Source organism: Oncorhynchus kisutch, linkage group LG18 (genome assembly GCF_002021735.2).
Source record: "Oncorhynchus kisutch isolate 150728-3 linkage group LG18, Okis_V2, whole genome shotgun sequence".
NCBI classification, from domain to species: Eukaryota; Metazoa; Chordata; class Actinopteri; order Salmoniformes; family Salmonidae; genus Oncorhynchus; species Oncorhynchus kisutch.
The window spans coordinates 62,085,297-62,112,321 of NC_034191.2; the positions used below are offsets into that span (position 1 = coordinate 62,085,297).

The following is a 27,025-nucleotide window of genomic DNA, read 5'->3' on the forward strand; positions in this document are numbered from 1 at the left end:
TCAAGGTATTATTCTAGCCTCATAGTGTGGAGATATGTAAAACACAGGCAAATCATGATTTTGACTGCACTCTGCCTTTAAAGGTGACTGTACCAGGATGGAAGCAGAAGGAAATAACTCTGCCCATCTACTTTACCAGTTGAACAGGTTGAGTGTTGAAGCTTGTGAAACCAATTCTGTTCTAGAGGATTACCTGAGAACCTGAAACAGACAAATGGCATACTTTCAAATAGGGTCCCTTTATACACACCACAAAGGTTGAGTGACATAGGAAGATAGATGTGTGTGCGTGTGTGTGTGTGTGTCTGTGCGCGCGCGCGCGTGTGCGTGCGTGCGTGTGTGTGTGTTGCTTGGATGGAGGACAATTTGCAGACTCAATACTTTGATTGGCAATCTGGCTATTTTTCATGGGGCAAATTATTGCACCAATCAAATTCATGGCAGCCAGCCAAGATTGAAAGAATTTGTTATTTTACAAGCATGTAAGGCTGCAGTGATCCAATCAATAAGAGGCACCAAGATCAGTTTTGTCAATATATGCTTATTATAAATAAATAAATAAATCAGTGTTTGGTTTCTTTTAGTAGCCTACAAATCATCAAACAATGAAATTAAACCTATTACTTACCTAAAGATGTATTATAGGCTATGCTGTGCTTAATTTCCCTCCTTTTTCAGTGTAAATCAGTGAAGTTTGTAGCCACAACAACATCATTAGACATCAAATGTCAAACCAAATGGACAGTAAAATCAGATAACATAGGATAGCTTGTTCCTGGTAAAATCACTTACATCATTCTCTTCCGTAGAAATGCACTACAGTAGCAGCCTCCAACAATGGGGAGAGGTATGTAGAATCCGCTCCTCTGATTGGCTCGGAAGGCTCCGTCAATGGTCTTGCGAAATTTTTTCCAAACAAAAATGAGGTATTGAAGCGAGAACTTTTAGTCCGACCAGCCTCTGCGATACTCACAGTCCACACATTTGCACGGATTTAAACTCCTCCTTTGGACTGACTGAACGGGACGCCGAACTACGCTGTTCGTTGTGTGATACAAAGTAACCGAAAGGAATCGTTTTTGCTACTTTGTAGCAGTGGATATTGACTTTGGTTGTAAATCTAAAACAAATATGACTTCATTCAATAAGGGACCAGCCTACGGGTTATCAGCAGAGGTGAAAAGCAAAGTGAGTAAAGAACTAAAAAGTAAATCATTTGTTTGTTTTTTTATAACCACATTTTGGTTTGTAAATTATTGCCGTTATGGATAAACCAACTGAACCAACCAATTGCTGCTGCAGCTGAAATGGGCTACAGAGTTGAACATGTGAGTCGTCCTTGGTTTAATAGTTTGATGCACTGTTATGGCAGATCATCTTTGGTTATGATTAATAGGCTACAAGGGCCATTTTCATATGGGACTATCCCCTACAGAAATTTAGACGGAAAAAAAACAAGGTTCACACATTAATTAAACTGGGTTTTTTTAAACTACCAACTGTTTTTACTTAAGTGTTTTCAAAAATAATCACTGGAAGTAGCATGAGTGCAAGCCAACTAAGCCAAATGCATTGTTTGTAGCAGTGGGACAGGGAGGAGTTCGCTAGTGATGGTTCGTTCGAACGTTTTTTTTTTTTTAACAGTTAACCGAATCGCGTCTGTGAAAGAGCCTTTTTTAAATGATATCCAGACAACGATTAACTGCAGAAAAGTTATACAAACATTCTCTGAATATTATAATTCCTCACTGCAGGAACAATAGTAAGGTGAGGGACTTTTTCTGGTCCACACATTTATGCAGTGCGTTTTTTTTTTCTTCAGGCCGCCTAATAATGTCGTCATGTAAAGCTGTAGGATATTTGAACTCCTATGTCAAGATCTGACATAGTGCTAGGCAACTTTGTAGGTTTTACATTAGAGATCAGTTATTACTGAACGAATAGCCATTTTAGGAGCCAAATCACCTGCTGTTTTAACTGACCTGAGCCAAATAAGCCAGCTCACTGATAAGACTGACATCATTAGAGTCTGCAGTACAGGGGCAATGGGTAGGCTATGCCCCCACATTTAAATGTGGCAATGGGGGCTACACTGTAACTGTACAGCTGTCTCTGTCAGTCGGAGATGTTATTTAGTGTAACTTGAACAACAAATGCAATGAGAGGTGAATTATCGGGTTGGGCCCTGGTTTAAAGCCACAATCCTGAAATTGTGTTTCAGCCAAATGGCAGCCCATATAAATGAGAGAAATGTAACCACCAAATCTCAAATTTTTTTGTTTGTGATTTCACATTTTTGAGAAACTTGCCCCAAACAGCAAGTCACTTCCTCAAATCACTTAACCATGAACTCACTCATAAAAACAGAATCTCTGCTGTATTCTTTGACAGTCTCTCTTTGGTCAAGGTATTACAAATGATGACTCTTACGTAGGTTAGTATCAAATTATTTGTTATTTAAAAAAATAAAAATGGTGTAATTTTACCCCCAACTTCATGTTATCCAAGTATGATCTTGTCTCATCCCTGCAACTCCCCAACAGGCTCGGGAGAAGCGAAGGTTGTGTCATGCATCCTCCGAAACATGACCCGCCTAGCCGCTCTTCTTAACAACCACTCACTTAACCCAGAAGCCAGCCTCACCTATGTGTCAGAGGAAACACTGTTCAACTGACGACCGTGGTCAGCTTGCAGGTGCTCGGCCCGCCACAAAGAGTTGGTAGAATGCGATGAGCCAAGTAAATTCGATCAGCATATCGAATGAGCGACATGAGCTGGTAGCATTCTGGACCATTGCTACTCTAACTTCCACGATGCATACAAAGCCCGCCCTTCCTTCGGCAAATCTGACCATGACTCCATTTTGTTCCTCCCAGCCTATAGACAGAAACTAAAACAGGAAACGCCTGTGCTCAGATCTATCCAACACTGGTCTGACCAATCGGATTCCAAGCTTCAAGATTGCTTTGATCACGTGGACTGGGATTTGTTCCGGGTAGCCTCAGGCAACAAAATTTACGTATACGCTGACTAGTTGAGCACGTTTATTAGTATGTGCATCGGTGGGGATGTACCCACTCACTATTAAAACCTTCTCTAACCAGAAACTGTGGATTCATGGCAGCATTCGCGCAAAACTGAAAGCACGAACCACCGTTTTTAATTATGGCGAGGCGACTGGAAACATGACCGAAAACAGTGTAGCTATTCCCTCCGCAAGGCAATCAAACACGCAAAGTGTCAGTATAGAGACAAAGTAGAGTCACAATTCAACGGCTCAAACGGGAGACATATGTGGCAGGGTCTACAGTCAATCACAGATTACAAAAAGAAAACCAGCCCTGTTGTGGACATCAACGTCTTGCTCCCAGACAAATTAAACAACTTCTTTGCTCGCTTTGAGGACAATGCTGTGCCACTGACATGGCCCGCTACCAAAGCCTGTGAGCTCTCCTTCACCGTGGCCAACGTGAGTAAAATATTTAAACATGTTTACCCTCACAAGGCTGCCGGCCCAGATGGCATCCCTAGACGTGTCTTCAAAGCATGCGCAGACCAGCTGGCTGGTGTGTTTATGAACATATTCAATCAATCCCTATCCCAGTCTGCTGTGCCCACAGGCTTCAAGATGGCCACCATTGTTCCTGTTCCCAAGAACGCTAAGGTAACTGAACTAAATGACAATTGCACTGTAGCACTCACTTCTGTCATCATGAGGTGCTTTGAGAGACTAGTCAAGGATCATATCACCTCCACCCTACATGATACCCTAGACCCACTCCAATTTGATTACCGCCCCAATAGGTCCACAGACAACGCAATCGCCTGCACACTGCCCTATCCCATCTGGACAAGAGGAATACCTATGTAAGAATGCTGTTCATTGACTACAGCTCAGCATTTAACACCATAGTACCCTCCAAACTGGTCATTAAGCTCGAGACCCTGGGTCTCGACCCCGCCCTGTGCAACTGAGTCCTGGACTTTCTGACTGGCCACCCCCAGGTGGTGAGGGTAGGAAACAACATATCTACCCAGCTGATCCTCAACGCTGGGGCCCCACAAGGGTGCGTTCTCAGCCCTCTCCTGTACTCTCTGTTCACCCATGACTGTGTAGCCATGCATGCCTCCAACTCAATCATCAAGTTTGCAGATGACACTACAGTGGTAGGCTTGATTACCAACAACGACGAGAATGCCTACAGGGAGGAGGTGAGGGCTCTCGGAGTGTGGTGTCAGGAAAATAACCTCACTCAACAAAACAAAGGAGATGATCGTGGACTTCAGTAATCAGCAGAGGAAGCATCCCTTCATCCACATTGACGGGACAGTAGTGGAGAAAGTTTTATGTTCCTCAGCGTACACATCACGGACAAACTGAAATGGTCCATCCACACAGACGGCACGGTGAAGAGGGCGCAACAGGGTCTTTTCAAGAGGCTGAAGAAATTTGGCTCCTAACCTAAAACACAAACTTTTATAGATGCACAATCGAGAGCATCCTGTCGGGCTGTATCACTGCCTGGTACGGCAACTGCTCTGCCCATAATCATAAGGCTCTCCAGAGGGTAGTGAGGTCTGCACAACACATCACCGGGGGCAAACTACCTGCCCTCCAGGACACCTACAGCACCTGATGTCACAGGAAGGCCAAAAAGATCATCAAGGACAACAACCACCTGAGCCACTGCCTGTTCACACCGCTATCATCCAGAAGGTGAGGTCAGTACAGGTGCATCAAAGCTGGGACAGAGCGACTGGAAAAACAGCTTCTATCTCAAGGCCATCAGACTGTTGAACAGTCATCACTAACATAGTGGCTGCTGCCAACTTACAGACTCAAATCTCTGGCCACTTTAATACCTTACTTTAGTCACATTAAATAACACTATTTTAATGTCTACATATCCTACATGATTCATCTCATATGTATATACCATATTCTATACCATATTCTATACCATCTACTGCATCTTGCCTATGCCGCACGGCCATCACTCATCCATATATTTATATGTACATATTCTTATCTCTTTACATATGTGTGTGTATAAGGTAGTCATTGTGAATTTGTTAGATTACTTGTTAAATATTACTGCTCTTTCAGATCTATAAGCACAAGCATTTTGTGACACTCGCATTAACATCTGCTAACCATGTGTATGTGACCAATAAAATTGGATTTGATGTCCCACTGGTTCATAACACATTGGCCTAGGCTACCGAAGTTGTCCCCCTGTAGGAAATGACTGAATCATGACATCGTCGATCAGCCTATCCATCGGAAACAGGACATTCAAGGCTGAAGGCGCATAGCCTACTCAGGCCCATGTGTAATGTTTATGTGAAACTGTGTCTCGTGTACAGTTTCTATCTGCCCTGTCTCGGTTTGAATTGATAGCAGTGGTGCCAGATGCCAGCCAATGTTTCTCTCTCTCTCCTGATAAAAGATAAGCATACAGTCATAGTCTGCTGTTGGCTAATGATGTGAAAATCCAGTTAGAGAGGGATGATAATGAATATTTTTCAACAATCCTTGAGGAGAAATTGACCAGGAGCGCAAAAACTTGTGAACAACACAGTGGAATCAAGGCTACTGTATTTAAGTGTGTTGCAGAACGATGAGATCATCAACAAACCCAGTGTTAGAGTAGCCTACACAGTCCATTCATACATTGCCTTGCACTGGCTGGCTTTCAAGTGACAGATTTCTATGTCAACTTTTGGCACACTAAGTCAGGAATTTGTCAAACACTCCAGCAGATTGTGAATTTATCAAGCTCTGATTAAATACACACTGCAGAAACTGGAGGAAACTATACATGCAATCACGCGTATTGTACGGGCTTCTTTGGAAGTCACATGTCAGAGATGCTTAGAATTCCTCAATGATTCCTCTCTATTACCAACATCCCCTAGTCTCACATTGCCACACTTCCTGAACGTGAGAAACTGGAACCTGGAAACCGGCAACAAACAACCCAATCTGAAAGATCTCTAATTCACTGAGCTATGGTGCTCTCTCTCTCCTATGATTTTTGTCATTTTGAGAGGTCTCTCTCTGCCTGAAGCTGGGATATTACGAGTATAAATTCATTAAGCTGTGGTTCCAAGCAGAGTTATAATCCTGTGGCTCAAACCATCTGTTTCTCATGCCTTAATGAGACCCGACCACCTCATTCCTTAATTAGCACAGTTTCTGTTGTGGTCCATCTGATCCACAAAGTGGTTCAAGACAGGCTACAGTTTTAGGCTACTGCGTCATGTCTCCTAGCTTTACCTACTGCCCCTGTTTACATTTGTACTCTAATTCACATTGTGGTGGTATGAAAAGCTTTTAGTTAAGGTAATCTCTTGAACCTTGACAGGATCAGATGAGCGATACTAGTACAGCGAAACGCTGGCTCAGCCGGGAAAATATTAAAATGATGTTAGCTCTCGTTCTTCTAATGCGTGTGTGCTTTCTGATATTTTCCAGGGTGGCTGCCAACACACATGCTTTATTTGAGGGCTAATTGTGATAAATATCCAGTGCATTCTGAAAGGGGAAATGGAAAGCAGCTTAGTTTCCAATGTAAATGCTTGCTAATGTCGAAAGATGACCAGCAACTGTCATTCAACCACACACACGCGCACTTTAAATGAATAATAGTTGTCCTTTCCTGCTTGATTATGTTAGAGAAAAAGCTGAATGTTTGGAACAGTCTGTGTTCCAAAGTTACTTTCCTCAGCCCATATTGTTTATAAAGTCAAACCACCACTTTACTTATTTGTAATCAAACAAGCAGTGCTTTCCAAGGGATCACTGCCACTCAGGTTGAAGTGTTGACCAAATGTTTGACTGTCTGACTAACTGGTGTTATTTTGGGCTGGGACTTCTCAAGTGTTTGTAAAATAGAGCAGGAATTCCCTCTGGAGCCTGGGAGCACATGAACTCACATCTGTCATATCTTTCCTACAGCAGTTGGAGGGTGGTGAACTTAGAGTTTGACTGCTCTTGTTAAGGTAGAGCTTTAGCTGAATCCGGTGCTGTGTGAAAGAGGGAGTCGTATTAATGAGGTCAGAAGACGTTGGGTCACCACCAAGTAGCCTATAGCCCTCCTGAGAATTTCATGTTGCGTTTTGTTTTCATTTCAGCCCAAAGGTTTCCGAAGTAAAGATTTCCACCCAGAAAAAAACAACTTAATGTTCAGTTTGTTTCTCACCTAAAGGGTTTCAGTAGTAAATATTATATTTTCTCCAGCCGGGTCTGATAGGAGATCCCATCACATTTATCTGATTACTCACTAATACATGCTTGCTAAAATAGTTGATCGTAGATAGTGGGGCTACAAAGCTTCGCCATTCATGTAGGTCTGACTCTGCCTTGTTTGTTTTTCCCCTCCATTGAAGTCTTTGGGTGGGCGAGTTGTTGGTTCCTCAAGCAAACAGAGCATTTGGTTGTATATCTTTGCTGAATCTTTGGCAGGAAAGAGATTGCAGACGTGCAGTCTTGGAACCACAAGACACACAACAATGCAAGCTCTGTCATCTCCTCTGCTCTCCTCTACCTCAATGTGTGTTTTCTCTAGTGGCCCTGGAGCAGGCAGGGAGACCTGGATAGGAGCCCGGGGTTGGCTGAATGAGGCCCATCTCAGGCTTCCCTGGCTTTGAAACAGAACATGAAAAATGAGTCTAGGTAGTCCTTCTCAAAAGTCCAGGTAGTCCCTCCATGTTTTAGTCTTTTTTTCTATGCTTTGGTGCCAAATGAAAATGACCCAGATATGTGGTGGAGGACTGGTTATTGTGGGGTTGTCTTACCCCCCCCCCCCCCCCCCAAGTACCATTACTACCAATGTGGGGGGAGTGCTGCAGAGAGAAGTGTTGGGGGATGGAGTGTTCCCCTGCTATTTGCTGACAGGAGACAATTCCCTCCCTGCTATGGTTCAGGCTGGATTTTCTTTTCACGGTGAGACTGATTCCTGAATTCCTTGTTCTGTCGCGTTAACCCCTGAGATGCTGTTTTGGGGTGAACAGAAATTGAGCCCTTTTCCTGAAACCATTGTTCAGCTTTTTTTATTTTCACATCCCCAAGATCGACACTGGGTGTTTCACCAACCTTGACATGTTCAACTTTGATGAAGGCTAATGTTAGCTAGTGCACTTATTTATTTGTGATAACACTATTGCCTGTAACAACATGTTAAAGGCTTAATCTACGATTTGTTGACTCTGTTGGACTTTTTTGTTATTGTTAGTTGGTTTCTTGCTTAATTAACATCAGAAGCTCTTTCCACATGTCTCAAGTTTGGTTTTTATTAAGGCTCCAAACTATATGTAAACATTTCTAGTTCACTACATATTTTATAGCACGGCCATTCACTTCACATTATGTGGTCTACGGAGCGTTTTCAGAGCTAACGGATAGTGGTTAAATATGAATGAATACCAGCTGGACTGTTTGTTCAATACTTTGTCATGTGTGTGTGATTGAACAAATAATTAATCAAGTGGGGGTCATTCTGGTCATAGACTCTGTCAAGTTCCCTGTTGGCGATGCCCTCAATTCTTTAAGATATTGTATAAATGGGACCGATAACTTGATTGTAAGGAACTTCATGACTATATAATTCCCTTTCACAATAAATTGTTTCAAAGAGAAACAATACCAGACTGGATGATACACATGTTATTGATTTTAAACAACGATTGCCTCAACAGTGGTTTATCTAGCCTATATTGAATTGATCGTGTTGGACTTCTGGGGCATTTTCTCCCTTTTAAACCTTCTTCTCCGTCCAGATGTTTTCTAGGTTCGTCATCAGGAAATGCTTTGGAGTACAGTGTTGGGTTGTGGAAGACGGGCTTGTCTGGGGTTCAATTCCAGTGGGGTTTAGCCCATGTAGCTTTCCAGATTTCTCCTCAGAAGCTTTCCGTTTAACGACTCCAAGACATATGAGAAATGGGGGGAGTTGGCAGTGTTCCTAGACTAGTACTGCTGTGTTGGGAGAGAGAGAAGTGAAGAAAGAGAAATCTCTCCCCTCTCTAATCCTCCCTGATTTCTCTGAGGGCTCTGTGTGTTCTTGGGTGATGGTTTGGCTTCCAGCTGCTGTCAGTCAGTGGCACAAAAAGCCTCTGATGAATTTTTGTAAATGACAGTGTGCTGTCAAGCTGTTCAGAAGGGCTGGACAAGTTCCTCTATAACCCTTCCACTCCATCCCAGTCCTCTCATTGAGTCATGTTTTGCAACTAGAACCCCACTTTGGCCTTTTTACAAGATGGAGGGACGTTTGAAGATTTGTCTTTGCCTGTTATTATGTGAGAACAGGGCCTCGTTTCTCACTCTCTCTCTCCCTCTCTCTCTCTCATACACACGTACACCGCTTCAGAGAGGGCATGTCTTTCTGGTGACGGCCTTCACATTCCAGCTGACAGGATTTAGTGTGTGTGTGTGGGGGGGGGGGGGGGTGATAAACTGCAGTTAAATGAAAACGAGCCTTTCTCTGCCGAGTAGGGGGGGAAGAAGTTGGCTACAAGTTTATGGGCTTCAAGCTTTCAGTCTCGCATAGTAGTGCTAAAAGGCTGTCATTACCCCAATGGCTTTATTAGCTTTCAAATGCCTGGTTTACATAGCCTACATATAGCATCCCTCTTGAATCCCAGTATTAACATGTGGTGCTAAAGAGCTAATATCCGCACACTGGGAATAAGCTACAGTTGTAGAGTAAAGGTGAAACAAAGAATGGACTATAATGTAAGGAGAGGAGTGGAATGGAGGCTAGATGCTTTGTCTTCTTCCTCTTTGACTAGATTATAGAGATGAGGTTGTTTGTTTAACTGACTCCCGTGTGAACTGTGTGGTGCACTTGTTAAAAGCCCATGTTTATAGGACAGGCCAATGTTGAAGTGTTTGTTTACAATGGAATATGAACTAATGGGTGACTGTAGCTGTGAAGCACAGTTAAATATACTCAGTAGTGTGACATTTGTAGAAAGGACCTGGAAAAGTTCCATGGCATTGTGCAATCTAATTGTGGGTAATTGACAGTACAGTGCTTAGTCATTTACAGTAGATTACAACATATTCAATGTAACATTTTTAGCAGATCCAGAGAGCCAGCTTGGAAGGTTTCCAAGCCCTTGACTTCTCGTGGTGTGTGTAATGGAGAGAAAACAGTGGGAGAAGAAGAGGAGCATGCCATTGTAATTGGCTTCACATTCACATACACACTTCCTCTTCCTCCGATGGCTACTGTCCATGCCATGATGCCAATAGCATCACTTCCCCTCTGAGCTGTGTCCTGGTGCACAGCTACCCAGCATCTTAGTGAGCTGACCCTGGGAGAACGGACTGTCACTAAAACACAAGACCACAATAAATACATTATTGCCATTTTATTTTCCTGGCAATAGACCAGGATTAAAGTGCTCTAGAGAACTACATCGGACTACACCAATGGCCTTAAGTGTCTTCGTTTGTGCTAGTGTGTCAGTCTCGAAAATAGCTTCTCTTTTAGTTCTCAGTAAACCGTGGTTGCATCATGGGCTCCCTTATGAACAACGTGAATTTGTGTGTATTTCTTTCTCGCACTGGCTTTGAAGCCGATGTGGGAATCTGAAAGCATTTCTGACGTAATGTTGAGACTCACTAGGACGGTTGACGTCTTTACTGTTTGTTTGGACCCAATAAGGTTCTAACAACAATCTATATTACATGAATCACTTAGCTAAATCACTTAGACTGCTGTGCCACTCAGGAGCCAAAGGCACGGCATCTCAGTGCTAGAGGTGTCACTATAGACCCTAGTTCAATTCCAGGCTGTATCACAACCGGCCGTGATTGGGAGTCCCATAGGGCGTCGCACAATTGGCCCAGCGTTTGTCTGGGTTAGGCCGTCATTGTAAATAATAATTTGTTCTTTAAACCTCCTTAATGATCGGAACTTTTTTAAATATATTTTTTTACATTTTTGCATAAAATGACATCCAAATCTAGCTGCCTATAGCTCAGGACCTGAAGTAAGGATATGCATATTCTTGATACCATTTGTTTGTGGAAATGTGAAATGAATGTAGGAGAACATAACACATTTGATCTGGTAAAAGATAATACAAAGAAAAAAATTTTTTTTTTTTGTTCCATCATCTTTGAAATTCAAGAGAAAGGTCACAATGTACTATTCCAGGTTAGGTGCTATTTCAATTTTGGCCACTAGATGGCAGCAGTGTGTGTGCAAAGACTGATCAAATGAACCATTGCCTTTCTATTCGAAATGTTGTATTGAGACTGCCCAAATGTGCCTCATTTGGTTTATTAATAAATGTTCAAGTAAATAACTGTACCCTCTCCTCAAACAATATAATGGTATTCTTTCACTGTAATAGCTACTGTAAACTGGACAGTGCAGTTAGATTAACAAGAATTTAAGCTTTCAACCCATATCAGATATGTCTGTCCTGGGAAATGTTCTTGTTACTTACAACCTCATGCTAATCACATTAGCCTACATTAGCTCAACCATCCCGCGTGGGGGGACACCGATCCCGTAGAGGTTAACTGACTTACCTCGTTAAATTAAAAAATAAACGTCTGGTTGGCACAACATTTAAAGCCAAACGTCTGGGCTTTTATGCTATTCCAGACAGAAGGTCAACATTTGAGCTTTAAGCCCCCCCCCCCCAGTCCCAGCCTGTTGATTTACCCCACAGCTCAGTACTTACTCTGCTGAAATGACACCCTATTCCTTTTATAGTGCACTGCTTTTCACCAAGGCTCTAATCAAAAGTAGTACACTAAATAGGGAAATGGGTGCCATTTGGGGCACATATGTAAAAGCCCAGCTTGCTAACAACTTCTTAGTCTTCTCGATGTAGAACTTTTTTTATTTTATTACAATGTCAAAGGACATTATGAAACGCGCCATGCAACCCTGTAGCTTGAACATAGATGTTCCTCTAGGTTCTGAGAACTTTTACTAACCCACTGTGTGCTTTCACCTTCTCAGATCGCAGGCAAATATGACATGCAAAAGGAGGAGGAGCTTCGGTTCTGGATCGAGGAGGTGACGGCGATGGCCATTGGCGAGAACTTCCAGAAGGGCCTAAAGGATGGAGTCATCCTGGGAGAGTAAGTGTCTGTGTGTTTACTGCAGGGCTGCACCCTCTACACTATGCTGTGATCTGCAGCTAATGTTTGCAGAGTGGAGACTGACTAAGATTTTACATACGAGTAATCAATCACACTCCAGTCTATCCACAGATTGATGTGGTGATTTGCATTTTGTCTGTCCTCAGCATATTTCCCCCCCAAGGATTATATATATTTTTTCATTGAACTTGAATAGTTTTAACTGAATATGTGTGTAAGATGCATAAACATTTCGCTACACCCGCTATAACATCTGCAAAATGTGTACGTGACAATCAGATTTGATAGACTGACCTTCTCTCTTTCTTAGATTGATAAACAAACTGCAACCTGGCTCGATAAAGAAAATTAACCACTCACAACTGAACTGGCACAAGGTAGGCTAACCTAAACCTCAATGTATGGAGTTGTTTAGAGTACTGTCTTCCGTAATAAAAAAAAGCACAAAGACAAAAGGGTGGCTGTTTAGCTCATTAATACCGTTTAAGACCTGCAAGCCATATGTCATGCATGGAGAATAAGGGGACTCCTTCATTAAGCCTTCAGCTCACTCTCTCTCCTCACTCTGGCTCTCACACACACACAACACCTTCTTTATGGAGTTATTACTTACTGATGTTCTTACTAAAGCCCCCCCCCCCCATCTCTGCTATGCCCATCAGGAGGATATAATGTCACAGAACATTCGGATAGAAATGTAACGTGTAGAAAATATATTATTGTCTTGTCAGAAATAATAAGGAATCGTGCCAGCTCTATTCAATCTATTTCTATCTGTAACCTGAGTTTTATTCCCCCAGCTGGAGAACCTTGGCAACTTCATCAAAGCCATCCTGGCCTACGGCATGAAGCCCAATGACATCTTCGAGGCCAATGACCTGTTTGAGAACGGCAACATGACCCAAGTCCAGAGCACATTGCTCTCCCTTGCTAGCATAGTGAGTGTGATACCCAGGGGGGTAGAAAGACTTCCTTAATTATGAATAGTATTTAGATTTGTTTTTAAACATACAAGACATGTTATGGTACAGTTAGTGTCTGCTGGGAGAAAGACTTTGACACCTACTGTAAAGTGTTACCAAGACATTCTGATAGGGTTCCTTCTCTCCAAGGGACTTGTAGCATCAATATATTTCCACATTCTTATCTTCTTCCACAGGCAAAGACCAAAGGCATGCACACATCGTGTGACATTGGTGTGAAATACGCAGACAAACAGACACGCCATTTTGATGACGATAAGATCAAGGCTGGACAATGCGTCATCGGACTGCAGGTAAGACATGCTGATGCTCAAACAGCCACAGGTTGTTGGACTGTTACTGGATGTGACCGATATAATACAATGTTGTTGTTTTTTCTCCATTATTATACCTTTCAATATTTTGCCAATGGAAATCATCCTGATTTAATGAATGTTTTATATGTAGCTTATTTAACAGATTCTTCAATTGCTTGTAATAGATGTAGGGCGGCAGGTAGCCTAGCGGTTAAGAGCGTTGGGCCAGTAACCTGGTTCTAATCCCCAAACAAACTAGGTGAAGTCGCTCTGGATAAGAGTGTCTGCTAAATGACTAAAATGTAAGTGTAATACGTCTATTCAGCTATGTTCCTGTGTGTTTTAGATGGGGACTAACAAGTGTGCGAGCCAGGCTGGTATGACAGCATATGGGACCAGAAGACATCTTTACGACCCAAGGTCCCAGACAGACAAGCCTTATGACCAGACCACCATCAGTCTGCAGATGGGTACCAACAAAGGAGCCAGCCAGGTATAACCAATTATTTATATAAACACTGTGAATGTCTATGGGTAGAACGAACACTGATGCATTTATAGGGGTCTACTTCGATGGAACCTATGTAATGGAAGGAACTAGCTAGCAAGTGCTACTTTCAAGAGAGCCAAGGGAATGTAACGGAGAGCAATGGGATCTAGTGTACAATATGACGGAGACTTCACATGGCTTTTCATTGCACATCACCATAATCACATGGTTGATGATACGTATATTTGTCTTGAAGACAATCAAAGTCAACAACTGTTTTCCTGGAAAGCTCCTAAAGTGTGCCCCCTCTCCCCCCCACCCCAGGCTGGTATGTCCTGCCCGGGAACGCGTCGGGACATCTTCGACAATAAGCAGGTGCATCCAGTGGACAACTCCACCATCTCCCTGCAGATGGGCACCAACAAGGTGGCGTCCCAGAAAGGCATGAGTGCGTACGGGCTGGGACGCCAGGTGTACGACCCCAAGTACTGCGGCTCGCCCACTGAGCCCGTCATACATGCCAACGGGAGCCAAGGCACGGGCACCAACTGCTCTGAGATCAGCGACAGTGACTATCAGGCAGAGGAATTCCTCCAGGAGGGAGAGGGGGAGGAGTACCCAGTGGCTTATCAGGAAGAGGACAACTACAGCGACGTGGCCCACTACAACAACATCGACCAGGGAATCGACTATTAGGGCTGTCCGGGGCCATCCGGCACTAGCCTGGTCCCAAATTAGTTTGTGCTGTCTTGTCAATGACCATAGGTGTTGGCAAGACCGCACAAACAGATCTGGGACCAGGTTAATCCGGCGCCACCTTAAAACCACAACGACCGCTAGACGGAGCAGTATTAAACCAGTGTATTTTATTGATGACAAACAGAGCAAGTCTTTTGCTATCCTCGCTAATCTTTAACTTTTTTTAAAAATTGAAGCACAAGAGATAAATATTGTCGAGTGCGTTCCTTCTCCACCACCTCCCCAACTCTCCTTCCATTTGAGCAGTAGTGTTCATGCCGATGTCGTTAAAGCATAAAGTGCTGAGATACAGTGTTGGAGATGCTATATTATTATACTATTACATTATGAAGTATGGGACACTGAAGTAAAGATAAATTTTGCCAACTTTGTAGCATTTGCAACCATTCTACTTTTTAAAAATAATTTATCCCTTAGACTTCTTTTACTGATCATATCATCCCTTTAAAGGAATTAATTCACCAACTGCTTTGGTTTCTGCCAACGTAAAAGGACCAATTATTACCTTTTTTTTTACATCAATACAATTGAGTGAGCCTCAGAGTAACCAGTGGCCGTCTCGTCTTTACATTTTTTGGTATGTTTCAATACAAATCACTGCACCATTTATTTTCCTAAAATCGCACAGAGTAATTTCTAATGGCTATTCCATTAGACCAGATGCATACAGTAGGGCTAGTCTTATTGTGCCATGTCTCATGTTCTTATAGCCCTCCATTCCCACCTGTATTTATTGCCATGTCTCTCATTATAAACTAGTGTGGTGTCTGAAAAGGCACCCTATTCCCTATATAGTGCACTACTTTTAGCCAGGGCTCTGGTCTAAAGTAGTGCACTATATAGGGTTCTATTTCAGACGCAGCCTGTCCTGTTATGTAATTATTTTTTATTTTTTTTAAAGCAAAAAATGTATGTTCCAAATAAAGCCTATTCCTTGGTTCTCCAAGCTTTCATAGTCCATTGTCAACTTTATTTGCACTGTCCTACAATCTTTTATCAAATTTCCTCTATATAAATCGGTAATGTAATTGAACCAGAGTTAAATGACATGCCTGAAGCAGGAAGTATTTTTCCACATTGTGATTCTGATTGGCATTTGCCCTTTAATACTAACAGGCTTGCAGGACTTTTGATTTCATTAGGAGGGCATGCTAGTCTTGTACATTTTATGATGACAAATTGGAACATCGCTGAGCTTTGGTTGTATATTAAAACTATTCATATAGACCTAAAATTACTCTCAAAATTCTGTTTATGAGGCTTTAGCCACAGTGGATGTCTCTGAGATGGCTTTTGGAAAGCAGCCCTCTGCCTGAATCGATGTCCCACAGTGCAGACTGTTGTAACTGCTCTGAGTGGAAAAGCAGTTCATCTCAAAAGTGAAACAAAAATAAGTCTGCAAAATAAAGTCATAGGATTTGTCTGGGCTAATAGTGCAATACTTTTGACTAGAACACTATGTAGGGAATAGGATGCCATTACTGACACTCCCACTGGCTGAAGAGAAACTTGCCTGATGTGCCTCTCCGTATATCAATTACTGACCATTTTTAGTCATATACTGTTGAAAATGAATCATTAAAATGTTAACTGCAGTCTGTGTGGCCTAAATAAATAACTGCATTTATGCTGCTTCTCAGGAATTGTTTTTCAATTGTGACAGTAAAGTAGAGCTTGATTAACTGTTCCAATGGCTTGGCCAGAGATCCAACCCAATAAACAACCATGACAGAGGACAAGCAGCTCAGCCAGCATCCACAGACATTTGGAAACTGAATTTAATTAAGCTAAGCTTTGCTGCTCTCTCTTTTTGTCCCACTCCTGAATGGAATAAGCAGAAGAAAGGCTGAACTGAAAGCAATGTGATGAGTGTGTTTTGAGAACTAGCATTCCTGTGTTCTGGGAAAGGGATGGTTGAGTGAGTCAGTTCTGAGGGTGGCTGTCTGTGTTCTGGACATGGGGTGTGTGTGGAGTGTTAGTGTTGGACATGGTCTGCAAAAAGGCGATGTATGGTAATTCACTCAAGGCCTCAATCTGGATGGAATGTTAAGAGCTGCAGCATTTGGTTTACTGGCTTTGTAAAGGCAGACCTAACATATTGTGTTACACGCCACACCATTAACTTTTAGTGGAAATGCATGTACAAAGTGTTTCTCCTTTGGTGAGTCCACAATTATATATTAAGTACATCGCTCAAGGTCTTATAATTCTTGAAATCCACTTGTTTGCTTTCCATTGTCAAATTCACACTATCACAGTTTATGAATCATGCCTACTTATACACTGCGTCAACAGCATCATAGTTATTGGTAGCTGACCTCTTGTGTATCCAGCCATGTGAAGAGCTAGTCAAACAGACTGTGTGTCCATACTGGGCTTCGTAACACCAAGGACGGTGACATGCCAACTCAACCAATGGGCTTCATGAGAAAACTCTGGCATTCATTCAAGAGCTGTCTCCTTTTTTAGCCCCAGTCAGTTCACTGCTTGGGAATAATCAGTGCTTTGTGTGTGAGCTTTGGAATCCAGGACGAAAACGCAAGACTCAATTTTAGAGAAGGCAGTCCAAATAAGGTGGTTACCGCAGCAACCGCAGTAGGAAGGCCTTTAAAGGCAAGGCAGAACTCGAAACGACCAGTCCTGCAGCATGGCGGGAGGCAAACACAAACCGTGTTGATACCTAGCGCACACACACACACACACACACACACACACACACACACACACACACACACACACACACACACACACACACACACACACACACACACACACACACACACACACACACACACACACACACACACACACACACAGAGCTCAGGGCCAAAGACATGTCAGGAAGCATGTATACTGAAGGTCTTTGATAAACGATGTGTGGTAACCATTACCCACGGACTGTTACTGTTTAAGAGACTACTTTTCGGTCTTGGTTCATTTCCATATTTGCGGTGTCTTTTGGTCAGTTACAGTAACTTGAGAAAGTTTACCAATGATTTTAATAGGTAACAGAGAAGGTACAGTGGTGTGTATTCACATTGCAGCTGAGGAAATCTAGCATTGTGGCTGACATTGAAGCCTCATCGTTTCTCAATGCCCAGAGATCTTCCAATCAGTCAACACATCTATGAGAGGACCAGGCTTCAGACGGAGGGTCTGTGGTTTGAAACTGCTTTTAGCTTCATCTCAGGTTATCAACCATGCATATTTTGAAAAATATTTTGGTAATAATACCACCATGCATATTTCTATTGATTTCATATTACTCGAGTGGCCTGGTTTTGCAGTGTAACGTGATAGAGCCGCGCAGGGAATTAATGACACATGATGGATGGTTGGTTGCCTCCAAAGACAATAGAAAAGAAGGAGACTGTGGGCTAGCGTCTCTCCGAGGTCTGGACTTTATTAGCTGAGAGCTCCAGCTAGCTGCTCCTCGGGCTGTAACTCAACGAATCTCGCCTGGGATGGGGGGAACAGGGGATGAGGGGAACAGGGGTTAGGGGGAGGATATATCAGGCTCCTGACAGATACATGGACATGGAGGCTAGGGGGATGTGTGTGTGTGCGTGTGCGTGTGCGTGTGCGTAGGGCCATTTTCTGCAGCTGACGGGCTGGTGATCATCATGAGATACAGTCACTACTGGTGAGACTTGGGCCCTGATCCAAGACCAGTGGGAGTCCCTTTGCGGGAGCCAGGAGCCCTTTACTAGCCCAGTGAACCTGAACCTGTAAGATTACATTTTAAAAAGAGGAATTGCTGTACCTGACATAGAAACATATTTTAATTGCTTGACTGCCTGTCAAATAAACTGCACAATGAATCTACAATGAATGTGTCTACTGTATTCAAGGGATACCTTTGAATGACAGCATGTCAAACAATGTACAAAGGGCACACAAAAGCCTTCACTGCTGTCCTTGGTTGTGAACTACAACCAATATACATAGGTTGAGTTGGGTCTTGGAGTGAGTATGATGAGGCCCTATCCTCCCTCACATGCCAGTGGATGGCTGTTAGCAAAACGTTTGCATTGCTCAGACTCAGAGAATGTGCACAAGTACAAAGTCAACCACCATTGCACCATAACCTGTACTAAAAGGTTCTCGGGATCTTTTTCTCATGGTCACATCCAAGACACAGTACATTCTGCTGCAATGTTAGCATGTGGTTGGAAAGACCAAAGCTTTGCTTCGCCATCAACATACGAATGTTGTACTAAATTCTCCCACTTTTTTCCTTACAATCTCTAATGAAGGAGTAGAGCATCTATAATGCTTCTCAGTTGCCTAGCGTGCTAAGAATTAGCCTCGCGTGTGAAGCCCAAATTGTATCTTCATTTGGGAAGAGAGGTGCACTAACTCAGCCCTCTGTGGCTGGTGCTAATCTAAACCAGCTGGGTGCTGGATGAGAGTCATACGCCATTATCTGTAAATTACTTGTTTCTCAGTCTAGCAATTAGACCTAATTTCCTTGCATGTTGACATTGGGTGAGACAATACAACATTAACCATGGGGGAACAGAGGGAATCTGGTATCTCTATAGTCCAAACACCACGCTGTGAGTTAGTGACAGCAACATGGGCGAACAATGGAGTCAGTATTTCTCCCAGTGAGATGTTGAATACCTCAGATTCAATTTGAGGAAATACAATTAGAAGGCATCCTCTGTTTTACTGTCAATTAGTGAGAGGGCCAGAAGCAAATCCTACTTCTGACATATAAAACTCAACAGTAGGACTAGAGGGTAAAGAGTACCAGGCAGAGACTATTTCAGTCTCGATCCTATCTCACCACACAAACATGACTAACGTTTCTGCTTTTGTAACATAACCTGTACTTTGGTAGAATTCCTTTAGTTGGTTGAAAGCTAATAACTACACAACCAAAGCCTGAAACAAGCGTTCCAAACCCGAAGACTATTATGTACTCAGTGACTAAGATACCGTAGAATAGTATTGAGTACAGTTTATACATATGAGATGAGTAAGTCAAGATACGGAGACATTATTAAAGTGGCTGGTGTTTCATTTCCTTGAAGTAGCCAGTGATCCCTAATCTATGTGTCATGTTGGTATGAGGTATTCGGGAGACAGGCGCAGGAATGCGTAATATGATTCTTTATTATACCCAAATTAAAGCGTGCCGTGTAAAGGCACAGGGACAAAGACCAAACAAACACTATACAAAACACAGGGTTGAAACCCAAACAAAAGAGCGAGGAGTATCTCGAATAAATACACATGTGCACATTGATTAACACACGGGACGAGACCCGTAATCATCTGCGCAATCCACAATGGCACGAAAGCCAAAACACACAGCACAGGTTCTCACATGAACCAACGGACATTGTAACAATAATCGACAGGACAATGGTAAACCAAGGACACACTTATACAATTACTAATCACTGGGAATAGGGTCCAGGTGTGCGGAGTATACCGTGTCACTATGTCTGTAGGCAGCTAGCTGCCTTTGATGTGCTGGAGATTGCTGTTTAACAGTCAGTGGTGTAGTATAGAATATAATACAGTATATACAAATGAAATGGGTGATGTAATATGTAAACACAATTTAAAAGTGACTAAGATACCGTAGAATAGTGTGAAGTGCAGTTTATACATATGTAATGCTAGATACTGAAACATTATTAAATGTCATAATCTATGTCTATAGGCAGCTGCCTCTGATGTGCTAGTGATGGCTGTTTATCAGTCGGATGGCCTTGAGATAGAAGCTGTTTTTCAGTCTTTCTGTCCCAGAATTGATGCACCTGTACTGACCTCGCCTTCTGGATGATAGCGGGGTGGACAGGCAGTGGCTCGGGTGGTTGATGTCCTTGATGATCTTTTTGGCCTTCGTATGACATCGGGTGCTGTAGGTGTCCAGGAGGGCGGGAAGTTACTGAGTCACTTTAATTGTGTGTAAATATTGCTCACCCATCTCATATGTATATACTGTATTCTATACTATGCCACTGTATCTTAGTCCAATGCCACTCTGACATATATGTAAACTCAGCAACAAAAAAATATATATATTTTTCAGGACCCTGTCTTTCAAAGATAATTCATAAAAATCCAATCTTCATTGTAAAGGGTTTAAACACTGTTTCCCATGCTTTTTCAATTAAACTTAAACAATTACTGAACATGCAGCTGTGGAACGATCGTTAAGACACTAACAGCTTACAGATGGTAGGCAATTAAGGTCACAGTTATGAAAACTTAGGACACTAAAGAGGCCTTTCTACTGACTCTGAAAAACATCAAAAGAAAGATGCCCAGGGTCCCTGCTCATCTGCGTGAACGTGCATTAGGCATGCTGCAAGGAGACATGAGGACTGCAGATGTGGCCAGGACAATAAATTGCAATGTCCATACTGTGACACGCCTAAGACAGCGCTACAGGGAGACAGGACGGACAGCTGACTGTCCTCTCAGTGGCAGACCACATGTAACAACACCTGCACAGGATCGGTACATCCGAACATCACACTTGCGGAACAGGTACAGGATGGCAACAACAGCTGCCAGAGTTACACCAGGAACGCAAAATCCCTCCATCAGTGCTCAGACTGTCCGCAATAGGCTAAGAAAAGCTGGACTGAGGGATTGTAGGCCTGCTGTGAGGCAGGTCCTCACCAGACATCACCGGCAATAACGTCGCCTATGGGCACAAACCCACCGTCACTGGACCAGACAGGACTGGCAAAAAGTGCTCTTCACTGACGAGTTGCGGTTTTGTCTCTCCAGGGGTGATGGTCGGATTTGCGTTTATCGTCGAAGTAATGAGCATTACACCGAGGCCTGTACTCTGGAGCGGGATCGATTTGGAGTTGGAGGGTCCGTCATGGTCTGGGGCGGTGTGTCACAGCATCATCGGACTGAGCATGTTGTCATTGCAGGCAACGCTCAACGCTGTGCGTTACAGGGAAGACATCCTCCTCCCTCATGTGGTACCCTTCCTGCAGGCTCATCCTGACATGACCCTCCTGCATGACAATGCCACCAGCCATACTGCTCGTTCTGTGCGTGATTTCCTGCAAGACAGGAATGTCAGTGTTCTGCCATGGCCAGCGAAGAGCCCGGATCTCAATCCCATTGAGCACGTCTGGGACCTATTGGATCTGAGGGTGAGGGCTAGGGCCATTCCCCCCAGAAATATCCAGGAACAGTTCACAGCAGGAACTGGCAAATCTAGTGCAGTCCATGAGGAGGAGATGCACTGCAGTACTTAATGCAGCTGGTGGCCACACCAGATACTGACTGTTACTTTTAATTTTGACCCACTCCCCCCTTTGTTCAGGGGCACATTATTCCATTTCTGTTAGTCACATGTCTGTGGAACTTGTTCAGTTTATGACTCAGTTGTTGATTCTTGTTATGTTCATACAAATATTTTCAAATGTTAAGTTTGCTGAAAATATTGCATTTGATTTGAGAGGATGTTTCTTCTTTTGCTGAGTTTATATACACTGCTCAAAAAAATAAAGGGAACACTTAAACAACACAATGTAACTCCAAGTCAATCACACTTCTGTGAAATCAAACTGTCCACTTAGGAAGCAACACTGATGGACAATAAATGTCACATGCTGGTGTGCAAATGGAATAGACACCAGGTGGAAATTATAGGCAATTAGCAAGACACCCTCAATAAAGGAGTGGTTCTGCAGGTGGTGACCATAGACCACTTCTCAGTTCCTATGCTTCCTGGCTGATGTTTTGGTCACTTTTGAATGCTGGCGGTGCTTTCACTCTAGTGGTAGCATGAGACGGAGTCTACAACCCACACAAGTGGCTCAGGTAGTGCAGCTCATCCAGGATGACACATCAATGCGAGCTGTGGCAAGACGGTTTGCTGTGTCTGTCAGCGTAGTGTCCAGAGCATGGAGGCGCTACCAGGAGACAGGCCAGTACATCAGGAGACGTGGAGGAGGCCGTAGGAGGGCAACAACCCAGCAGCAGGACCGCTACCTCCGCCTTTGTGCAAGGAGGAGCAGGAGGAGCACTGCCAGAGCCCTGCAAAATGACCTCCAGCAGGCCACAAATGTGCATGTGTCTGCTCAAACGGTCAGAAACAGACTCCATGATGGTGGTATGAGGGCCCAACGTCCATAGGTGGGGGTTGTGCTTAAAGCCCAACACCGTGCAGGACGTTTGGCATTTGCCAGAGAACACCAAGATTGGCAAATTTGCCACTGGCGCCCTGTGCTCTTCACAGATGAAAGCAGGTTCACACTGAGCGCGTGACAGACGTGACAGAGTCTGGAGACGCCGTGGAGAACGTTCTGCTGCCTGCAACATCCTCCAGCATGACTGGTTTGGCGGTGGGTCAGTCATGGTGTGGGGTGGCATTTCTTTGGGGGGCCGCACAGCCCGCCATGTGCTCGCCAGAGGTAGTCTGACTGCCATTAGGTACCGAGATGAGAACCTCAGACCCATTGTGAGACCATATGCTGGTGAGGTTGGCCCTGGGTTCCTCCTAAGGCATTGATGCTATGGACTGGCCCGCCCGTTCCCCAGACCTGAATCCAATTGAGCACATCTGGGACATCATGTCTCGCTCCATCCACCAACGCCACATTGCACCACAGACTGTCCAGGAGTTGGCGGATGCTTTAGTCCAGGTCTGGGAGGAGATCCCTCAGGAGACCATCCGCCACCTTATCAGGAGCATGCCCAGGCGTTGTAGGGAGGTCATACAGGCACGTGGAGGCCACACGCACTACTGAGCCTCATTTTGACTTGTTTTAAGGACATTACATCAAAGTTGGATCAGCCTGTAGTGTGGTTTTCCACTTTGAGTGTAACTCCAAATCCAGACCTCCATGGGTTGATAAATTTGATTTCCATTGATAATTTGTGTGTGAATTTGTTGTCAGCACATTCAACTATGTAAAGAAAAAAGTATTTAATAAGAATATTTAGTGTTCCCTTAATTTTTTTGAGCAGTGTATATTCTTAATCCATTCCTTACTTGTATTTTGGGTATATGTTGTGAAACAGTTAGATATTACTTGTTAGATATTACTGCATTGTCGGAGCTCGAAGAACAAGCATTTCGCTATACCCACAATAACATCTGCTAAACATGTGTATGTGACCAATACATTTGATTTAATTTTGATTGTAAGGCATCACTAACCAGTAAGGAATTTGAGAGGGTTTCATGAGAGAGTCAGTAAGAGTGACTTCTCTGCAGTGCTAGAACCATCCATTTGGACATTTGGATGAGGCCACCACAGGACTGATTGAGTCTGGGCCAGGTTAAAAGCCATCAATATCCAAACCATATCCAAAATACTGCAGCAGGAACCCTATGCAGTATGCAGTCCCCACTCCCTCCCTGAAGTCCCTTGCCTGTGTTTTCCTTCAAACACTTTTCCACAGACTGCACTCTGTTCTGTTCCCTGCAAAACAGTTCCTTTCAAATGTCTTTTGTTGGACATGTATTTGCCCACAGTGCCCCAGCAGCCCCAACCCCACCAGCTGATGAGTTCTGGTCGGAAGGTTCTGGTAGGTTAGGTTGCATAATCCTGAGCTCTCTCACACACACACACGCACCCACGCACACACTCGCTCGATCTCACACAAACACACACACACACACACACATTTATGCAGGCATGCACACACACATGCACACATGCACCAACAGTCTTTCTCCCAACCTCCAGCTTACCAAATGCCAGAGCTGAAATTAATTTAAAATTAATTTCTGTTGTCTGTATATGAACCAGATGACAAACACAACTTTGCAGAGCTGTAAATGATTCAAATGGTTGGTTATTATACGTTCCCTACTGCACTTAGTCTCGAAAACCCGACCCTGGGCAACAGATTCTATAAGGTCTCTTTTGGCAACTTTGATAAGGGGGAAAAATTGGGGTGGATCCTCTTGAGACAGACGACTCTCCCAAAAAATCCTGAGGCACTGGGACAGACATACCAGAACGTCATGATTCAAAACCAAAACCTTTACTGTAGGTTTTAGTGAAAGTAGGATGCAAACGAGCCACTTATGAAATGTACTCATTAAAAATAACTCCATCTTGCTAGCTACTATTTTGTATTTTGTTCAAGGGGATAAAGTAGTGATGGAGGCAGTGACGTAGCTCCTCTATGCCAAAAGAGTCTATCATTGAAACCAGCCCCTATAGTCACTGTTGCCTATGATCAGGTTTTGAGACTGTAATGCACCTGGTCTTAATGAACGAGACATTTTTCTAACCGCAGAGGTTACCAGGTTATGAGGTAGCCTGGTAACCTTGACCTCAGAGGTGTCGCATGATGGAGCATTACACTGTAGTGTGGGGCAAAGAAAACAAACACCGTGGTTAAAGAGCAGGCTGTGTTTTGAAACTGACCTGGAGACAGCATTCCTGGCTCTAATCTAATAGAGAAACACAGCAAACAACAGCTCTGTAGCTGCTGCAGAGGTTACTACCAGCAAGGAGAGAGCACTAAGGCAAGGACACTCACTCATTCACCCAGTCAGAAATCAGGATTCCTCGTGGGAAGGGCTTGGCTGATTGATGATTAGACAATAGAGAACTTGATTGGTATTCTGAAGACTAACATCTCATCTCTGTCACTAATGTTATTAGCGTTAGTCATTGTATGCTAGTGCATCATGTCATGTGTCTCTGGCTAGTAGTTGGGTTAAAAATAGATATCAATGGGAAAATGGTTCTCTCTCTCTCTCCCTCTCTCGCTCTCTCTCTCTCTATCTCTCTCACAACCATTGTATCAGTGTCTGTGTATCCTGTAGTAGTGGAACCATCTGGTGGAGTAGACAGTGAAGTGCAAGTAATTGGAGAGTCTAGAATCAGATGGTACAAAGTTTAGTTTTAGCAAGTGTTCAGAACTTCACTATAACCGTGTGAATATACAGACCATTCCATTCTTATTCAATAACCTCTATTCCATATTCTCTGTGCACTGTATTACATTCCACATAAAATGTAAACATAATCAGGTTCACACTTTGTGTGAAGTTAGTGACCTTAGGGTATGTGGGAATTGATACATTATTCTTAGAACTACTAAAGTCTAAAGTCCGCTGGCACCTGTAGCGCCAAAACTGTAGAAACTACCAACAAACCATACTCCTTGAAGAGTACACTTAGGTTGGGGTGTTGGGTTTCAGCATAGCGTGAAGGTAGGGAGGGGCTTTTCCGCTTGCTGTGGTGGAATGGGGCGGCTCTAAAGTTGTTTCTCCAAGATGAGGCATGATCTTCAGAGCGCTTGTTCTTATGAAAATGGTTGGAAAGTCCTAACAGTTTGCGGTATTATGTAGTGATGGGTTGTTCGCGAACGAGTCGGCTCTAAGAGCCGCCTCTTGAAGATGAATGTTGGGAGCCGGCTCTTGAAGATGAATGTTGGGAGCCGGCTCGCATATCAGAAGAGCCGAATCTATTCATAAAAATACATTTAAAAATTCAGATATGAATAATCAAAAGATTTAAACGAATATAATTAACTAATTCAAAGAACAAAAAAATAAATAATAATATAGGCCTAAATGCTCAAGCGCACACAGATTCGTTCTGACTGTCTGCTCAGACTAACAGCCTCACCTGTTGTTCCTGTCAATCAGACAAGCAGTGTCATCCAATGAACCAAAGATGCGGAGGGAGGGCGGAGCCAACTCACTCACAGTCACACACTTAGCAGCTGAGGAGAGAGAGGAAGGACAGCTGTGAAAACAACAGCTGGAAAATGAGTCAGAAGCACAGTAGCATTTGGATGCATTTTAATAATGTAGACAATGTTAGAGCACAGTGTAGAATTTGCCAAAAGAAAATCTAATTTAAAGCTGGTTCTACACACAACCTACACTGGCATATGCGAACTGTGCACCCAACTGTGAAGCTAGCTGTAGCGGAGCTTCGAGAAACTAGCAGGCCTGCTAGTGATAGTGGTGGAGCCAGCACCTCCACACGTGGAGATGTATCCACTCAGTCAAGTAGACCTACTCCGCGACCCACAGCAACGCAGTCTTCTATGGACCAGTTTATGCCAAAGTATATGTCTGTAGAAAAACAAGGCCAAATTGATATTGCACTGGCAAAAATGATTGCCACCGATTTCCAGCCATTTTCGATCATGGAGGACAGAGGTTTTAGAAATTATAGCAATAGTCTAAATCCAATGTACACAATTCCAAGCAGGAAAACCCTTTCAAAATCACTTATTCCACAACTGTACGGAAGCACACAGGCTTCAGTGTGGGAAAGAGTCCAAAAAGCCACTGCAGTTTGCCTTACCACTGACTGCTGAACATCAGGGGTAACCACTTCTTAAATGTCAGTTACATGTCACTTCTTTGAAGATTTTTCAATATCTAGCTGTCTCCTGGACT

General features: G+C 43.4%; 1 protein-coding gene across 3 annotated transcripts; it reads left to right on the plus strand.

The window, feature by feature from the left end:
• Window positions 1-844: 844 nt before the first annotated feature.
• On the plus strand, window positions 845-15,606 carry LOC109909972 (calponin-3). Of its 3 annotated transcripts, none has more exons than XM_020509083.2 (7): window positions 845-1,188; window positions 11,985-12,106; window positions 12,438-12,504; window positions 12,928-13,065; window positions 13,287-13,403; window positions 13,753-13,899; window positions 14,221-15,606. In XM_020509083.2, the coding sequence occupies exons 1-7, from the start codon at window positions 1,132-1,134 to the stop codon at window positions 14,590-14,592; spliced, it is 1,020 nt and encodes a 339-aa protein (XP_020364672.1). In that variant the 5' UTR covers window positions 845-1,131; the 3' UTR covers window positions 14,593-15,606. The 3 variants fall into 3 exon arrangements, with proteins under 3 accessions (XP_020364672.1, XP_031652294.1, XP_020364673.1); XM_031796434.1 differs by having other exon boundaries at window positions 935-1,207; XM_020509084.2 differs by lacking the exon at window positions 845-1,188 and adding an exon at window positions 1,213-1,328.
• The last annotated feature ends 11,419 nt before the right edge of the window (window positions 15,607-27,025 follow it).

Coding starts and splice junctions, on each gene's coding strand:
- LOC109909972 (XM_020509083.2), top strand. CDS start 1,132: ATGACTTCATTCAATAAGGGACCAGCCTACGGGTTATCAGCAGAGGTG. Junction 12,505..12,927: donor CACAACTGAACTGGCACAAG/GTAGGCTAACCT, acceptor TTATTCCCCCAG/CTGGAGAACCTTGGCAACTT. Junction 13,066..13,286: donor TGCTCTCCCTTGCTAGCATA/GTGAGTGTGATA, acceptor CTTCTTCCACAG/GCAAAGACCAAAGGCATGCA.